At 37.2% G+C, this 17,409-nt stretch overlaps 1 protein-coding gene across 2 annotated transcripts in view; it reads left to right on the top strand.

Moving 5' to 3' along the window:
• Positions 1–17,409, top strand: part of Ccdc171 (coiled-coil domain containing 171) — a 329,914-nt gene that overhangs the window by 144,660 nt on the left and 167,845 nt on the right. The window contains exons 19-21 of one of the 2 annotated variants that reach the window (XM_050157438.1): positions 5,601–5,827; positions 6,105–6,287; positions 9,075–9,260. In XM_050157438.1, the coding sequence (XP_050013395.1) occupies positions 5,601–5,827; positions 6,105–6,287; positions 9,075–9,260 (596 nt within the window). Of the gene's footprint in view, positions 1–5,600; positions 5,828–6,104; positions 6,288–9,074; positions 9,261–17,409 lie in introns of those variants that run through there. The other variant, XR_007594478.1, reaches the window with a different exon arrangement.

Below are 17,409 nucleotides of genomic sequence, written 5' to 3'. Positions count from 1 at the left end.
ACATGGAGGCTTAGGTTCAATCCCCAGTAAGAAAAAGACACAACAGAAAAAAGGAAATTGTGTCAGTTTCTGTATGTGTAAAATAAGGATTGTTATATTACCTTTCTTATAAGTACTTTAGCAGACTGAGTAAATTTATGAAGTACTTGATATAGTCTTTATTTTTCTTTGCTTCAGAAAATATTTTATTTATCATTAGTACATTAATAAATAATAGAGAAATTTATAAAAACTTATAGTAAAATTTATTGGTTTAAAATTTCAAGGAAGTTTTCAGGTTACATGCAGTTTTAATTCTAATTTTTAAAGTTTTATTTATTTTACTTTATGTTTATGAATGTTTTGTCTACATGTATGTAGGATACTCTATGTGTGCTGGTGCCTGAGAAGTTAGAGGGCTTCTTGGCCCCTGGTATTAGAGTTACAGATGATGTATTAGAGTGGGTGCTGGGAACAGAACCCAGGTCCTCTGCCAGAGCAACAAATACTCCGAACTGCTGAGCCATCTCTCCAGCCCCAGTTTCAACATTTTAAAATATAGCGCTGGGGCCTGGGAGATGGCTCAGTGGGTAAAGCACATGAGGTCTGGAGTTTGGATCCCCAACACACATGTAAAGGCTGAGTGGACATGATGGCCTGCTCTAACACCAGTACTTGAGAGGCAAAGACAGGGCATCCCTGGAGCAAGTGTGCTAGCTAGACTACCAAGTCAGATGTCAGCCTCTGACTCCCACATGTGCGGACACACATACATGCTATAAACATGCAACCACGTATACATGCCATATATATGTGGAAAGGAGAACTGATTTTATTTTAATTATTATGTAAAGATGAAGAGGAAAATTTCTTTTTCTAATAAAATTATACTTTATTTGGGGCTTCTTTCTTTGTAATTTATGGAAGACCAACTTAAAGCACAGTAGTAAAATTGGTGATTTTCTCTCTCCTGAAGTCTAGAGAGCTATAAAAATTTAGACCGTATTTCTACTCTGCTGTCCTTATTATCATCTTCACATTGGTGCCTGCCCACTCTGCAGGTTGTGTTTGCTTAGGAAGGGAATAGAGAAAGGCAAAATATGAAAGCATTCATATACTGCTGGAAGGAATAACAGTGATGCTTTGGAATGGAGTTTTGTGGTTTCTTAACATGTTAGGATTGAACTGTATTATAAGCTAGTAATTCCACTACTATTTATAGATTTAAGAGAAATGAAGTCATGTATCTAAAAATATGAGCACAAATGCATATAGCACTAATGATAATAAACAAAATGTGAATGCAAATTGAACTGTCCCCAGCCAATGAGTGGATAGACACACAAATGAAATTTATTAGGCCCTTGTATATGCTGCAACAAGGAAGTCCCCCGACATCATTAGTCAAAGACACAGTTTGCTGTAGGTCATACATCTTATTACCATGTAATTTGAAGTGTGCAGAGTAGGAAAATTGAAAGACAGAAAGAAGACTATTAAAACCACTCAGGAATATTTATTTTAATGCTTATATACTTTCTTATGTGTTTTTTAGACTCTCCATACCTCCTCTCTCTTCTTTCTCTTCCTTTTTCTTTTCAGTGCTAGGATCAAACCCAGGGTGTTGTGTGTGTGAGGTAAGCACTCTGCCACTGAGCCACTTCCCTTGCTGTGCCTCCCCTTTTAATATCTTGCTGAAAATGGAGCTACTTTAAACATCAGGATTGTATACTGGCACCATCACTGTGACTTCTTTCTGTTCACCTCAGGAAATCTGTGGTCATGTATGCCAACATCAAGCAGTACTTTTTAGCATATTAAATAACTGCATTGCTTGCTTTTATTCTTAGGTTAAAGAAAATTCAATTAGTGATTATTTTTAAAAGCTAGGCTTTTAGAATGAATTCTGAATTATATGTAATCTATCTTCTAGGAGAGAGATTGTGCTCTTGACTGAACATTGGCTAAGAATTTGGCATCTGAATGTGTGCTATCGTGTGCTATTTGTGTGACTCTGCCCCCTTTCAGCCTTAACATTTGCATGTGCACATTCTGACTGTGCTGTTCAGCCTTAACATTCTCATGTGCACATTCTGATTGCGCTGGATAGTTTCATGGCAGCTTGATACAAACTAAAGTCGTCTGAGAGGAGAGAGACCCAGCTAAGAAAATGGCTCTGTAAGATCAGGCTTTGGGCAAGTCTGTAGGTAGGGCATTGTCTTAAATTAGTGATTGATCTGGGAAAGTCTGACCCATTATGGGGGCGTTCCAGCCCTGGGCTGGTAGTTCTGGGTTCTATAAGAAAGCAGGCTAAGCAAACTATGTGAGCAAGCCAGTAACCAGCACCTCTCCATGACCTCTGCATCAGCTCCTGCTTCCAGGTTCCTTCTCTGTGTGAGTTCTTATCATCACTGTTTTTTATGATGAACTGTTATATGGAACTGTGAACAAAATAAACCCTTTCTTTCCCAAGTTGCTTTTGATCCTGGTGTTTCATCTCAATAGTAATCCTAACTAAGACATTGGCTAATATGTTCATTAAGAAAAAAAGTAACTTGTTTGGACATATCTTCTGAATATGTAAATGTCCATTGTTTTATTTCTTTCTTGTATACTGATATATATACAGATATATATATATATCTGTATATATGTATATATGTGTGTGTGTGTATTGTTTTTTGAGACAGGGTTTTTCGTGGAACTAGCTTTTGTAGACCAGGCTGGCCTTGAACTCACAGAGATCCACCTGCCTCTGCCTCCTGAGTGCTGAGATTAAAGGCATGTGCCACCACTGTCCGGCACATATTGATATCTTAATGGAACTAACATTGCTTTTTTTTTTCTTCACAGAACTGGAAGTTTAATAATGAGAGTTTGAAGTCACATTTTAGAAAGTACTTACAGTGTTTGGCCACTGCTTTTATAAACTTTGATGGTGTATTTATAGGCACTGGGCAGAGACCCCGGTTTCCATTTTGCCTCTCTAAGAACTGGACAGGTGGCAACCTTTTGCTTTTGTGATAGTGTTTGCCCACTTGAGATAAATTACCTGTTCTAGATATCCAAATGGCGTGCCTGCAAGAGATCATTTACCTCAAACAGGGGAATACGCTGCTTTCATTGAAGGGCTGAAATATCAATCATTATGGGAATAGAATGTAGGTGGCTCAATGTTTTGGCATGACTGGGCTAAACTAAAAATTTAAATGTAGAAACAAATGCATTTTATTTGATTTCTAAGTTTATTTCTGAGTATATCCAATGGCAACTGGACACAGGTAGAATGTCAGTGCGTTTTATTACCTTCTCAGTAATGAAATCTGAAGAGGGCTAGAATTGCTAGGCCAGTCGGCTGCTTAGGAATCTGTTTTGAAGATTTATTTGTTGATGTGAAAGCATGCCTGTTCTATGGGGAAAAGTAATTGTGCAACTGTGATCTGCTTCTTTATAAAGGTCACATTATTTAAGTTGGGAAAATGGCTAGCAAATTCTATTAACGTAAAGAAAAAATTGTTTTTAACAGGTATAAATTTTAAAATACTTGAGACATGTAAACATGAGGATTTTTAGTGGCTCTTGTTCTCTGTCATGCAGATAAATATGTAATTCTGACCCTACCGTATCTCTTCCTCTTTCATTATAAAATGTATTCCATATGGTAAAATGTGAGTTCTATTATAGAAGTGCCTCTTAAAACATAAATTATTTATTGCTCTGACTGTAGCTCATGATGGTTAGCACTCAGGGACTTGGAATGTGTCTTTTCCTAACTTTTTAAAAATTCAGAAGAATGCCTAGTGGAATAGTATTGCCATTTAATTTTCTCTTTCCTAGTGGTTGGTGTCTACCAAACATATTTCAGGGATATAGTAAATAATAACAACAAAAACAAAACAAGAAAGCACTATGTATTATAATTTAATTGTAGTTGAATTTTATTTTGAAGCTCTTTTTATTGAAAATGTCATTACTTTTATGTTACTTAAAAATTTAAAATGAGATTTTATATTTGCACATGAAAATTAATATTACTTTCTCTTGGTATTTTTGAATGCATTGATGAGTTCAGTATTGTTGCAGCTGCTATGGAAGTAAAATGGAATGTGATTAATCCCATAAATATATAAAAATATCCACATATGCTAGCCTGGGATAGTGAAGATAGGGCAGCTAGAAATGAAAGAAGACAAATGAAAAAATACATTGCAACTAGAGACACAGAGAATACATGTATTTGATATTAAAATGATATGCTGACTATTAGGAGAAAATTAAATTTTACTATTATTTCATTGAGCAGTGAATTATTTACTATAATTTTAGTTATTTACTTAACTGTTTTAAATTATGTGTTGAATGTCATCTAAGTGTGCTAGTAATTTTTTTGTCATTCATTACTTACTAAATGTCTCATTATTAACAATTATGTATTTTAATTAAATTTTGTATGACTGTGTCAATGACATTCTTTGAGAGTGTGTTTATATTGAGTGTCATATAGAATGAAAATAGATTATATTCTCAAAACTCAGACACTAACAACTAATAAATTTATATATATAGAATATTATACTTTTATCAAATTGGCGATCTTATTTTAAGTGTAACTCGGATGCAGTATGATTTTCAAATCTTGACTGCTATGTGGCATATAAAATTGATCCTTCCATTTATACATTGAGGAATAGAAGAAATAGAATACAGTTCAAATTTTAGAATACAGAGTATCTGTAAGGTAGAATGCAGAGTATTGGTGAGGCAGTCGGTCAGTGTTGCTCTTTAGTTTTGACCTGTATACATAAGCTCACAATTAACACAATACAATTTGATTTGGTAATATTGCCCGTATGACAGAAAGGCAAAATTTAGATTACCTCCAGTAGTAGAGACTCAGAATGTAGCGTGTACAGCACTAGATTTGGGGGGTTGAGGACTTTGGTGCTGGTCATCTCTCATGGATAAGACAAGGAATGGCAGGTCAGGACCTGCTTTGAGTAGGAAAATGAAATTACATAACTTTTATGAAGGTATAAATAAGCCTATTAACTGTATCTGGAATGTCAGTTAGTAGGGAGAATAGTGACAGTTTTGTTTATCAACATTAGGCACAGTTATTAATTACAGACCTAAGGAGCTGGTAGAGCTGGTAGATGTGTAGCAAACGTAAGGACTCTCAAGTCCAGTAGACACAGGTTGGGTACTGAAATCCCACCAGGAAATAAGTAATTATAGTTGTAGGCTTTTAACTCTCCTGAATAAAGAAAATTGTGTTTTTTTTTTTTGTCTGAGAATATAAGTATTATGGGGCTAAGGTCATAAGCAGTCATAATTATGAATAGAAATCAAATTATAGGAAGTTTTAGAAAAGGAAAGGGAAGGTGGATTTCTAGAGCGATGCTGTCCCATGCGAAGGTCAGACTGGAGTTGAGGAGGTTCTCTGTAGGGCTGCTGCTCACTAGTGAGCCAAGCTTGTGCTCAGCTTTTCATAGTAAAGCTCGGTGGGGAAGTGGCTATAAAGGCATGAGAGCGACAATAACTGAAAAATTCTATTGTGATCACTAACACTGTAAAATTAACATGAGGCAACTCATATATTGTGCTTTTTTTTTCCTTTGAAGATCCAAATTCCAGAATCTGTGGACATTTACTCATAGGTGCAGCCAAGAGTTCTTTTGCAAAACTAATGGATAAAATTAGTTTGGCAATGGAAAGCATACCTCTGCATAGCAGCCGGAGCATAACATATGTAGAGAAAGATTCCCTGGTTCAGAGGCTGGCCCGTGGACTTCACAAAGTGAACACGCTGGCCCTGAAGTATGGTTTGCGCAGCCATATGCCTATTATGGTATGTGCTATTTCATTCAGTAGTGACTTTAGGATTTGTGGGCTAGAAAGTGTATTAGCCTATTTATAGTGTAAATCAACTATATGTGAATAATTTAGTTTCACGGGAACTTTTAATAAAATAAAGCTTCTTGGATAAGTTTACTTGGTTTAGAGATAGCTAGTATTATTTTTTGCATTATTAATGTTTGAGTTCAACTTAGAAGAGTGCTCATTGGTGTTGATTTACTAGTAAATCTGTAGCTGATGTTTGTAAATGTACTCTTATTTAACGACAGAAAAGTACTGCATCATTACAAAAGCAAATATTTGGATTTACGCAAAGGCTGCATGCAGCTGAAGTGGAGCGCCGCTCACTGCGCCTAGAGGTTACAGAATACAAACGGACTCTGAGTGAAATGAGAAAGGAGCTTGACAAATCACAGAATCTGCAGATGCAATTAAATGAATTTAAACACTCTGTAAGTAGATCTGGCATAGTAATACACCATGGTTTTGTGATACCTCTTTCTATATGATTTCCTTAATAGTGTTTGTTTGGTTAATAGAAGTAATTCAAAGTCCCTTCAATAGGATTGCTTTGTTTTAAAAGTTTCTGTTATTTATTTTCTAGTTTTATTTTTTCTAGAGAATAGTTTTTTTCATACAGTATCTTTGAATAGTTCCCCTACACCAACTCTTCTCAGATCTTCCCTGTTTCTCCTCCCACCCAATTTTTGACCCTTCTTTCTCTCTTTCATTAGGAAACAGACCATCTAAAAAATAACAATCAAAACAAACCAGAATAGGACAAAACAAACAAGCATGTAGGAAAAAATGAGAGAAAAGTACAAGAAATACGTATAGACACAAGAGACACATGTTTTCACTCACAGGAATTCCTTAAAAACACAAAACCAGAAACTATAATATAAATATGCAAAGTACCTGTAAGGTTATAAACAAAGAGCCTCCATCTACTGCTGGGCATGGAACCTGCCCTTAAGAGTGGATTATATTCCCCAGTTTTTCATTCTTTCTTTACATCTATCTATCTATCTATCTATCTATCTATCTATCTGTCTGTCTGTCTGTCTGTCTGTCTGTCTGTCTATCTATCTATCTATCTATCTGTCATCTATCTATCAATTTATTCATTATCAGTGTGTGTGTTTTGGGGTATGAATGTATTTTGTGTTTGTGTATGCTCACTCGTGTACACGTTTGCACCACAGCATGAGCGTGGAAGTTGGAGGACTATGTTTAGGAGTGGGTTTTTTTCCACCGTGGGTTCTGGGAATTAGCCTCAAGTTGTCATCCAGGCTTGCATGGCAACAGCTACTTTGCCCTACAGACCTGTCTTGTTTTTCCCAGAATGCCATTTTAAAGCATATATTTTTATTTTAATTAAGACTTGCATTTGTTTGCCTGCTACAGGCATGTGACTAACAAAGTTAACAGCCCTAAAAGGTGTATGATGAAATATGGCCATTAAGTAGGATGGCTTTTCCCTTAGAAAACTTCCCTTTTAGAATGCTTTCTATCGGGAAGCCTGCTGTTTGTGGAGGGGACAAAAATCTCCTTGCTTATATTTTGAATAATTTTTATTCTTATGCTTTATACACTATTATAATTTGAATGCTAATATTAGATTAGTGATATTTTAGTATTATATATATGCTCATGCTATAAATTTATCTTCAAATTTAATTCAAGCAAAGCTTTCTCTTTCTGTGAGTTGCATCATTTCTGGGCCTTGGAGAAAATATTTTTGTCTTATTTGTCAGAAAATTGGGAAATTAAAGAGCTTCGTAAGATAGCAATAGTTTTATGTTTTCTAGATATATACAGTAAGATTTTCATTCTGCGATTCCTAGATTTTTTTTTAAGGATTTAAATCAGCTGCATTATGTTTGTGATGAATTACATGAATCCCCTTCAAATCCATGCTGACGGGGGCAAGCTGACTCTTAGATGACTACATGTGCAGGTAGAACCATGAAGGGAGCCATGCGTCTGCCTAGTTCCACATATACTTCATGCAATGCACCTTTCCTGAAACATTTTTCCTTATGCACTTGAAGATGACAGTGTCAGGTGTCTTATAACTGTGTTTTACTCACTCAAGTGCCTTGAAGAAGGGATATTCAAGTGGTCTGACCTAGACCCCATGAGCCTTTATGGGAGGCTGGGCTTGTTGGGAGCTCTTGTTAGTCCTTCAGGGCTGTGTTCTGCCCTCCAAATAGTCACCGCATTGTAAGTCATCTTTTATATGACGGTGTAGAGTTTCATTAGCAGGTGTCCACATATGAATATCGTTCATTCTTTTCTGTGTTGAGTGAGAAATCTAAGTGAGTTCTCAACTCAGCACAGCTATTTCCACGCAAGATGTATGTAGGTAAGAGAATAAGGCAGATTTTGATAATTACAATTGTTGTGGGAAAACAAGACACGGTAGCCTGAAAGTGTGAGTGTGGGTAGGAACTGCTAGAGAAGACATGGGGCCAGAGAGATCCAAACAGTAGCATAATGAACATAGACTTAGACAATCATTCCAATACTTATGGTCATTTGAATATTTTTTCATAATCATAATCTTTACAAAAAGCTTTTTTTTTTTTTTTTTTGGAAGTTGGGTGTGGTGGTACATGCCTTGGATTCCAGCTCTCAGGAAGTAGAGGCAGTCACAGATCTCTGTGACTTTGAGGCCAGCCTGGTGCTGCAGAACAAGTTCCAGGACAGCTAGGACTACACAGAGAAACCCTGGCCCAAATAAACCAAAGCAAACCAAACCAAAAACCAAACTTTATTTGGAATTTCAAGTGTTTTCTAAGATTTTGTTTGACAAAAAGATAACTTTTAAAGTATGATCATTATACTTTAAAAACAAAAGTGATAGTTTATTTTGACTTTTTCTGAGCAAAACAAATTTTATATTTTGTTTTTATAATAAGTTCTTAGAAATGGTTGCCATTACATTATTTTTCAAATTTCTATTTATGTATAGGTATCTGTGAGTATGACATGTGTCTAGGTACCTGTGAAGGCCAGAAGAGGGCATGGTGTCCCCTGGATGCTAGTTGTGAGCCCATCCCCTTGTGGGTGCTTGGAGCTGAATTCTGTTCTGGAGGAGCAGTTGGTGCTCTTAAGCACAGAGCCGTCTCTCCAGCCCCATGCTGTGTTCTTTATGTCACCAAATACCGCTCTGAAGAAGAGATAGTACAGCAGTACAATTGCCTTGCAACTGATTTTTCCTCTTCTTCTTAAAGAAATTGATCACCCATGAGAAGTTTGAAAGTGCATGTGAAGAACTAAATAATGCATTACTTCGGGAACAGCAGGCTCAAATGCTGTTGAATGAACAGGCCCAGCAACTACAGGAGTTGAATTATAGACTTGAGTTGCACTCCAGCGAGGAAGCTGACAAAAACCAGACTCTTGGAGAAGCTGTTAAGGTATCACTAATCTCTTGTATAATGAGTTATTTGTTGCTTGCATGGATCCTGGTCTGCTTGTGCATGTCATGCATAGCTCCTGATATAGGGATAGATCCAAAGGTGTGAAATCTTTCTCCATACATGGTTTTTAAGGATGGTGTGAGGTGTCATTCTGTCCTCACCTCGAGCCTTCATGTACATGTATGGAAGATGTAAAGTGGGCTTTATGACTTGTTGAAAACAACATAGGTATTTTTCCAGTAATATTTTTTTAAAATGTGTTTTTTATTGAAACATTTTTCATATAATATATTCTGATCGTTTCTCTTCCTCCAACTCCTCCCAAATCCTCACCATCTATCCACCTACCTACCAACTACATACCCTTTCTTTCTCTCTTTAGAAAACAAAGGCAAACAAAAGCTAAACTAGAATAAAAAAGAAAAAAAGCACAAGTAATTCACACACACATGTATACACACAGAGTTTCTGTGGGCTTGTTGCTGCTGCTTATTGTGCTGTCTCTGTTTTCTGGGGGGCAGGAGGTGAGAAGACACAGAGGTTTTTTATTGTAAAACGTGGGGGTTGGGATGGGGAGGTGGGAGGTGGGGAGTGGAAGGGTATGGGGTTAGGGAAATTAAGCTGCCGTAGGAACATTTCTGGTTTGTCCTTTTGAAACTGGTGGTCACTGCTGGTGTGTTGTGATTGGCTAGGAGCACGCGTCATTAATTACCATGCTTTTGGTCTGCTGACAGGTCGTCTTGGCCAATTTTGCTTACTCATTGTGAGTTTGTATGTGCTTGCTTGTACTCGCATGATTGCCCTGCCTTAACACACACACACACACACACACACACACACACACACACACACACACAAATCTACACACACATACACCCTGTAAAAACAAAAAATTTAGAAATTGTTTTATACAAGCAAAAGATCTTATAATAAGATAAAATGCCCAAACAGAGCTGTATGAGACAAAACATCTATAAAATTCTATTAAGTTCATTTTGTGTTGGCCATCTACTGCTGGGCATGAGACTGCTCTTAGGTATGGTTAATTGTGAGATTAAAAGTGAGATTCCATTGGAGAAAACTATTTTTTCCTTGTAAACAATGTCAGCTAGATACTGCTTCTTGGTTAGGGATGGGAGGCTATGTCTACTTCTCCTTTTCAACACTGGAATCTTGTCTAACTTGAACCTGTACAGGCCCTGAATGTGTTGCCACAGACTCTGTGAGTTTATACGTGCTTCAGTCCTGTTGTGTTTGGGAAGAAACTGTTTCATTGCCTCTTCTACGTGGCTCGCTGAGCCCTGAGGGAAGGGGTTTGATGAAGGTAATCTCGTTTATGACTTTGTTTTCCAAAGTCTCTTACTCTCAGCACATAGATCTCTGTGTTCCTATCTACTGCCGAGAGGAAGCTTCCTGCTGATGGTTTAGAGAGATACCGATCTAGAGTAAAGTAATGTGTCATTAGGAGATCTTTTATTGCTGTGTTTATTTGGTTTTCTCCTAGGCTCATGGCCTAGGTTCTTGGCACCTGTGCGTTGTCAGGCACTGGTTTTATCTCACAGAATAGACCTTAAACCTAAGCAAAGAGTAGTTGGTTACTACTGTAATTCTTGTGTCACTATTGCACCAGCATGTCACACTTGTAGATTTTAGGGTTGGTATCTGGGTTGCTGGTACCTTTCTCCTCTGGTAGCATTCAGAGCACCTTCCAGTACTATGAACACTAGTCAGTAGGGTTGTGGCTTTAGGTAGGCACCAACTTATCTTCTCTGTGTTTAATGAGATAAACGAATGTTGTCTTTAGCAATAGGGTTTATCATCAGTTTGTGGAGAACAACCGATAGCCTTGGAAATAACTTGAGAGGTTTGGGGTTTCCATACAGCCCCTTTGGCCAATGGCTCAACTAGATATAACCCATTCCTGACACAAGAGATATTACTTGTTGGTGAAAGATATCTATTTAGGGTTTTGTCTCCACCATTATTTGGTGATATCATTTAGATTTCTTTCATATATGTATATAATTTGAGAAGTGTCTACAGTAGTTGGTTTTTATATGACCCCTCAAATGGCTCTCAATACTAGTTGCCCTCCCCATATTCCCTCTCTTACCTTTCTCTCCATCTCCCCATTTAGTCCCCCTCCTATGATTCTCCAGTCTCTCCATAGCTACATGTTTTATTTCTCCTTCCTTGGGAGATACCCTAGACTCTTACGCTGTACCTAACCTCTGTGGTCCCATGGATTGTAGCATGCCTACCAACAGTTTAAGAACTAACATCCACATATGAGAATACATAAAATACTCGAATTTTGGGGGTATAGGTTACTTCACTCAGGATGAGTTTTTCCTTTGATTTGGGATTCTTCTCCTTTGTCTATTCCCGTTTTTCTTAGATTTGGTCTTTTCATAGTGTTCCAGATTTTCTAGATAGTTTGTGCCTGGATTTAACATGTTCTTTGCCTGAGGTCTTCACTTCTTCTACCTTGTCTCCATTCCTGAGATTCTTCCATGCTTATAATCTGTTGGTGAGGTCTTTGTTTGACTTTCTAAATTTTTCATTTCCAGTTTTATTTTTGTTTGGGTTTCTTATTGATTTTATTTCTTTATTACATTCTTCTTTTATGTTATGAATTGTTTTATTATTTTATTTTACTATTGTGTTTTCACACACTTTATTAAGGGATTTATCCTATCTTTTTCAAGTCCTTTGTAGGTGGACTTTTCTTTCCCTCCTGCTAGTTCCCAAATAACCAACATGGAGACTTAATATTAACTATAAATACTTGGCTGATAGCTTAGGCTTGTTACTAATTAGTTCTTACAACCTATATTAGCCCATATTTTCTATCTAAATTCTACCACATAACTCATGCCTTGTTACCTCATTTTCTACACGTCCTGCTTCCTCTACATCTGGCTGGCAACTCCCAAGAACAGTGTACAAAAATTGTTTTATGGCAGTCCTTGAACATATTTATGATTGTTGTTTTGAAGTCCTTGTTTGTTCTTCAGTTGTTATTACACTTCTCAGGACCTACTACGTAAGTAGGGTTACTGGTTTCTGGTGGAGGCATATTGTCTTGGCTGTAAAGTTTTGTGTATTTTGTGCTGGTGTCTAGTCATCTGGAGTTGGGATGACTGAAGTGATTCTAGGAGTTGATGTCTGGTCTTGTCTTTGGTGAGTGGGTGTTCTGTTCCTTAGTTTGCTCTCACTGGATCTTAGAAAAGGATGGTGGCCATGAATTGCCTGGTAGAGAATGCTTCTTCAGGTTGGTGAGTAGCAGAGAGGGATAGAGGTGGGCCTGGAGAAAAGGCTGCGAGGGGCTTCGGGAAAGCACTTGGGGATCCTGTCCACACCAAGAGGCAGGGTCCCCAGGGAACTGGAGATGTGGTGGGAGGATAGCCTCCTTCAAGTCCATTGCAGTGAGACTAATCTGGGGATTCAGGGATGAAAGGGCCAAGGGAGTAGGGCTGTACCAAGAGTGAGAGTTGGAGTCTCCAGTGGATAGACTCACAGTGGAAGGCACGGCAGCTGCAAGTGGCTTGGTAAGGACTGAGGGTGAGAATGGAGGACAGGAAGGGGATATGATTCACCTGCTCGAGTCCCAGCCTGTCGTGACCTTTGGAGGTCCAGGAACTAGAGGGGAGGGCTGAAGGGTCCATAGGAAGGAGCAAAGCATTCCAAGGCCTGGCAGAGTCCTCAGTAGTAATGTTTTTAAAAATTGAGGGAAAGGGGAGGCGGCGGTGGGGAAGAGACAGAAATCTTTAATAAATAAATAAACAAATAAATAAATAAATTGGATTCCTTTGAATATATTTAATGTTTAGCTTTTTTCCTTTTTGATTGACAAATCTTATATGCTTACATTTGGAAAGCTTGTGTCGTGTGACAAAACTTTCCCTGGGGAGATGTACTACATAGGCTTACTTACTCCAGGTAGAGAACCCATGAATCAGACCAAAGTATGGATACCACCAAAGTTCAACTTGGTGAACTAATGAGTTTTTAGAGGATTAGTTTCAGTAATGTGGGTTGGGGTTACTTAAACAGGAGGAGAAAGAACTCAAAGGCAGCTGCATCACCAAGGCCCACCCTAGCATGACTGACACTCACTAAGCTCAGAACCTGGAGTATACTGCAGAGCCCTAGGCAGCTCAGCAGGTTGCAGTGTCCTTTCTAAGTGACTTTGTCTAAACCTCTTTCAGGCACATGGTCTGGTTTCAACATCTGCTTTGCAGCTTTTTCTTTTCCAAGAGTCTTCTTGGCAGCTTGGTTTGGTTGAGACTTCTCTTTTGCTTGTCTTATCTGAGAGTGATTTTCAGCAGCTGTATTGCTTACCCTTGGTAGGAGAGGCCTCGTGAACCTGGTCAGTTTCTGGTACTTCCTGAAGCTAATTTGAGTTGTTTATCTCTGATGGAAACTAAATTTTTTTTTTCTTTCGAGACAGGGTTTTTCTGTGGCTTTGGAGTCTGTCCTGGCACTAGCTCTTGTAGACCAGGCTGGCTTCGAACTCACAGAGATCCTCCTGTCTCTGCCTCCCGAGTTATTCACATCATTTAACATCCACTCTTTTAGTAATTTTGAAATACACACTGTTTTTAACTATAATCACTGAAGACTAGAGTACCAGAATTTATTCTTCATGTGTAGCTATGACTTTGTACCATTTAACCAGCATTCCCCCTTTTCCAGACTCTGTTAACCACTGGATGTATGTGTTCTGGAATAACCTAATTTATTATTAATAAATTTATATTTATTCCATATTCTTCCTCATCTTCATTTTCTCCTCAAAGTAGTATAAAATGAATACCCTGGTATCTAAATCTTTTTATACATATCTGTGATTTCTTAATTAGGATTAACTCCTAGATGAGGAATTACTTGGTCAAAAGCCACAAACCATTTTAATTTTGAGATAAGAGTCATGCCATAGAGTCCAAATTGACCTTGAAGTCATGATCCCTGTGTGTTAGCCCTCCAAGTGCTGAGATTACAGGCATATGCCACCACACCTGGCTTTCCACAGACATTGTTAAAGTGCATATTTTATCAGTTGGCTCACAGCAAGTTTTTAATGAATTTCATTAGCTCTTAGATGTTTGTAAACTGTACATTTGCCCAACCTGGCAGTTTCTATTTACAGAATTTTTGCTAACTCAATACACATGTTTGTTATTTTAATTTATATTTCTTTGATTATTGATTCAGCATTTTTACAAGTATATTGATCATCAAACATTTTTGTGCTTCCTGTCCTATAAATAGATAATATAATTAACAGGGTCATATGGGAGTCTTTCTGTAAATGCTGGCACTTGTGTTTAGATATCATATCTTCCAGATGATAGAGTTGCTTGAGTTAGTTTCTTTAAAATATGAGTAGCTTAAATGTTGTTGTCAGGAGTGGAAAATTGTTTAATTACTATCTCTTAATTAGAACTAGCAGGTGGTAATGTAAAAATGTTCTCTTGTGGGAGGTAGCATGGTTCAGTGGAAGAAAAAACTGGCCTTGGAACAAGGATTCTCTAATTCAAATCCCACTTCTGTCACTTGAGCAAATTACTTAACCTTTCTCAGCCTTGCTTTCTTCTGCAGAGATAAGGATAATGATACCCAAGTTACAGGATTTTCATGAGACTAAATTAAGATACTATTTGAAAGCAATTATATGCTTGATAAATATTCTTCTGTGGTTTTCATAAGACTTTAAAACAATAAGATTTATAGGTTTCTATTTATAAAATAAAACATATTCATGAATAGAAGATACAGAAAATAGAGAAGAGTAAAAATGCTGCCTGTGATTTATTATCAGAAAATAGCCACATTTTAGGGGTTTCTTTATATTTACTTATTTACTGATTAATTTCGTGTGTGTGTGTGTGTGTGTTTATGTGTGCATCTCATAGGGTGGAAGGAGAGAATGACTCCCACAAGTTGTCCTCTGACCTACACATTTATGATTTGGCCTGTGTAGGTATGCACACATGTAATAAATACATGGAAAAGAAGAAGGAAACTTGCCTTTGGTTTTTAGATTATAATCATTATTGAGTTAAGGGAGCTTTATTCCTTGATTATACATATTTAAAAATAACATGACTTGATATTGGATATTGAAAAATATGCTCCCATTGAGATAATTATATTGTTTTTCTTTCTTACTATATTATGCTATGTTAGATTATATCGGGTATTGGCCTGTGAGTAAGCTAAGGATTTTTTGGCATATATGGTGAACAAGTAAACATAAAAGAATAAGTAGTAAAGCCTGTACCTGGCATAATCACACGTGGAGTAGTGTCTTAGTTCTTTCTTTGGCTGCTCTAACAGAACACCATAGACTTGGTAATTCATACAAACAGAAATTTACTTTTCACAGTTCTGGAGGGTGCAAGAATAGCAGCAGGGTTCTGGCCTCTGTTGAAGGCCTTTCTACATCATCCTGTTGCAGACAGCAGAGGGCAAGACAACTTGGGTGATGAGAAAGGGAAGGTAGCTAAACTTACCCCCCTTTTTTTGAGAACAAATCATAAGGAAATTTATTTTAAAATCATTTTTGGTAAACATGTAATTGTATCATTTATTAAAGATAAACACAAAATCATTATGCTAATGAAGTAATAGTCTTATTTTTCCATGAAGAATTAATTTTTGACTGATTATATGATATTGCAAGATACAGAATATCTTCAAGGCTTTTCAAAGTCTATCAATCTATTTTTTAAATATTTTTTTATTGAGCCATATATTTTTCTCTGCTCTCCTCCCTACCTCTCCCCTCCCTTTCTACCTTCTCCCTTAGTCCCCATGCTCCCAATTTTCTCAAAAGATCTTGTCTTTTTATACTTACAATGTAGATTAGATCCATGTATGTCTCTCTTAGGGTCCTCATTATTGTCTAGGTTCTCTGGGATTGTGAATTGTAGGCTGGTTTTCTTTGCTTCATAAAAGCCACTTATGAGTGAGTACATATGATATTTGTCTTTATGGGTCTGGTTTACCTCACTCAGTATGATATTTTCTAGATCCATCCATTTCCCCGTAAATTTCAAGATGTCATTATTCTTTTTTGCTGTGTAGTACTCCACTGTGTAAATGTACCACATTTTTCTTTTCCATTCTTTGGTCGAGGGGCATTTAGATTGTTTCTAGGTTCTGGCTATGAAAAACAATACTTCTATGAACATAGTTGAGCATATGTCTTTGTGATATGATTGAGCATCCTTTGTGTATATACCCAAAAGTGGTATTGCTGGGTCTTGAGGTAGGTTGTTTCCCAATTTTCTAAGAAATTGCCATACTGATATCCAAAGGGGCTGTACCACTTTGCACTCCCACCAGCAATGGAGGAGTGTTTTCTTTACCCTACATCCTCTCCAGCATAAGTTGTCATCAGTGTTTTTGATCTTGACCATTCTTACAGGTGTTAGATGTAATCCCAGAGTTGTTTTGATTTTCATTTCTCTGATGGCTAAGGATGTTGAGCATTTCCTTAAGTGTCTTTTAGCCATTTTAGATTCCTATGTTGAGAGTTCTCTGTTTAGGTCTGTACTCCATTTTTTTTTAGTTGGATTATTTGTTCTTTTGATGACCAGTTTCTTGAGTTCTTTATTTTGGAGATCAGTCCTCTGTCTGATGTGGGGTTAGTGAAATTTTTTCCCATTCTGTAGACTGCCTTTTTGTCTTGTTGACCATGTCCTTTGCTTACAGAAGCTTTTCAGTTTTAGGAGGTCCCATTTATTAATTGTTTCTCTCAGTGTCTGTGCTACTGGGGTTATATTTAGGAAGTGGTCTCCTGTGCCAATGAATTCAAGTGTACTTTCCACTTTCTCTTCGATGAGGTTAAGTGTGGTTGGCTTTAAATTGAGGTCTTTGATCCATTTAGAATTGAGTTTTGTGCATGGTGATAGATATGGATCTATTTTCATTCTTCTACATGTTTATATCCAGTTATGCCAGCACCATTTGTTGAATATGCTTTCTTTTTTCCATTTTATTTATTTATTTTTAAATATTTATTTATTTACTATACAATATTCTTTCTGCGTGTATGCCTGAAGGCCAGAAGAGGGCACCAGACCTCATTACAGATGATTGTGAGCCACCATGTGGTTGCTGGGAATTGAACTCAGGA

This window comes from Alexandromys fortis, unplaced genomic scaffold, assembly GCF_014885135.2.
Source record: "Alexandromys fortis isolate MF-2015 unplaced genomic scaffold, M_Fortis_MF-2015_v1.1 scaffold_64, whole genome shotgun sequence".
NCBI lineage: Eukaryota > Metazoa > Chordata > Mammalia > Rodentia > Cricetidae > Alexandromys > Alexandromys fortis.
This window is presented reverse-complemented; position numbering and strand designations above follow the sequence as displayed.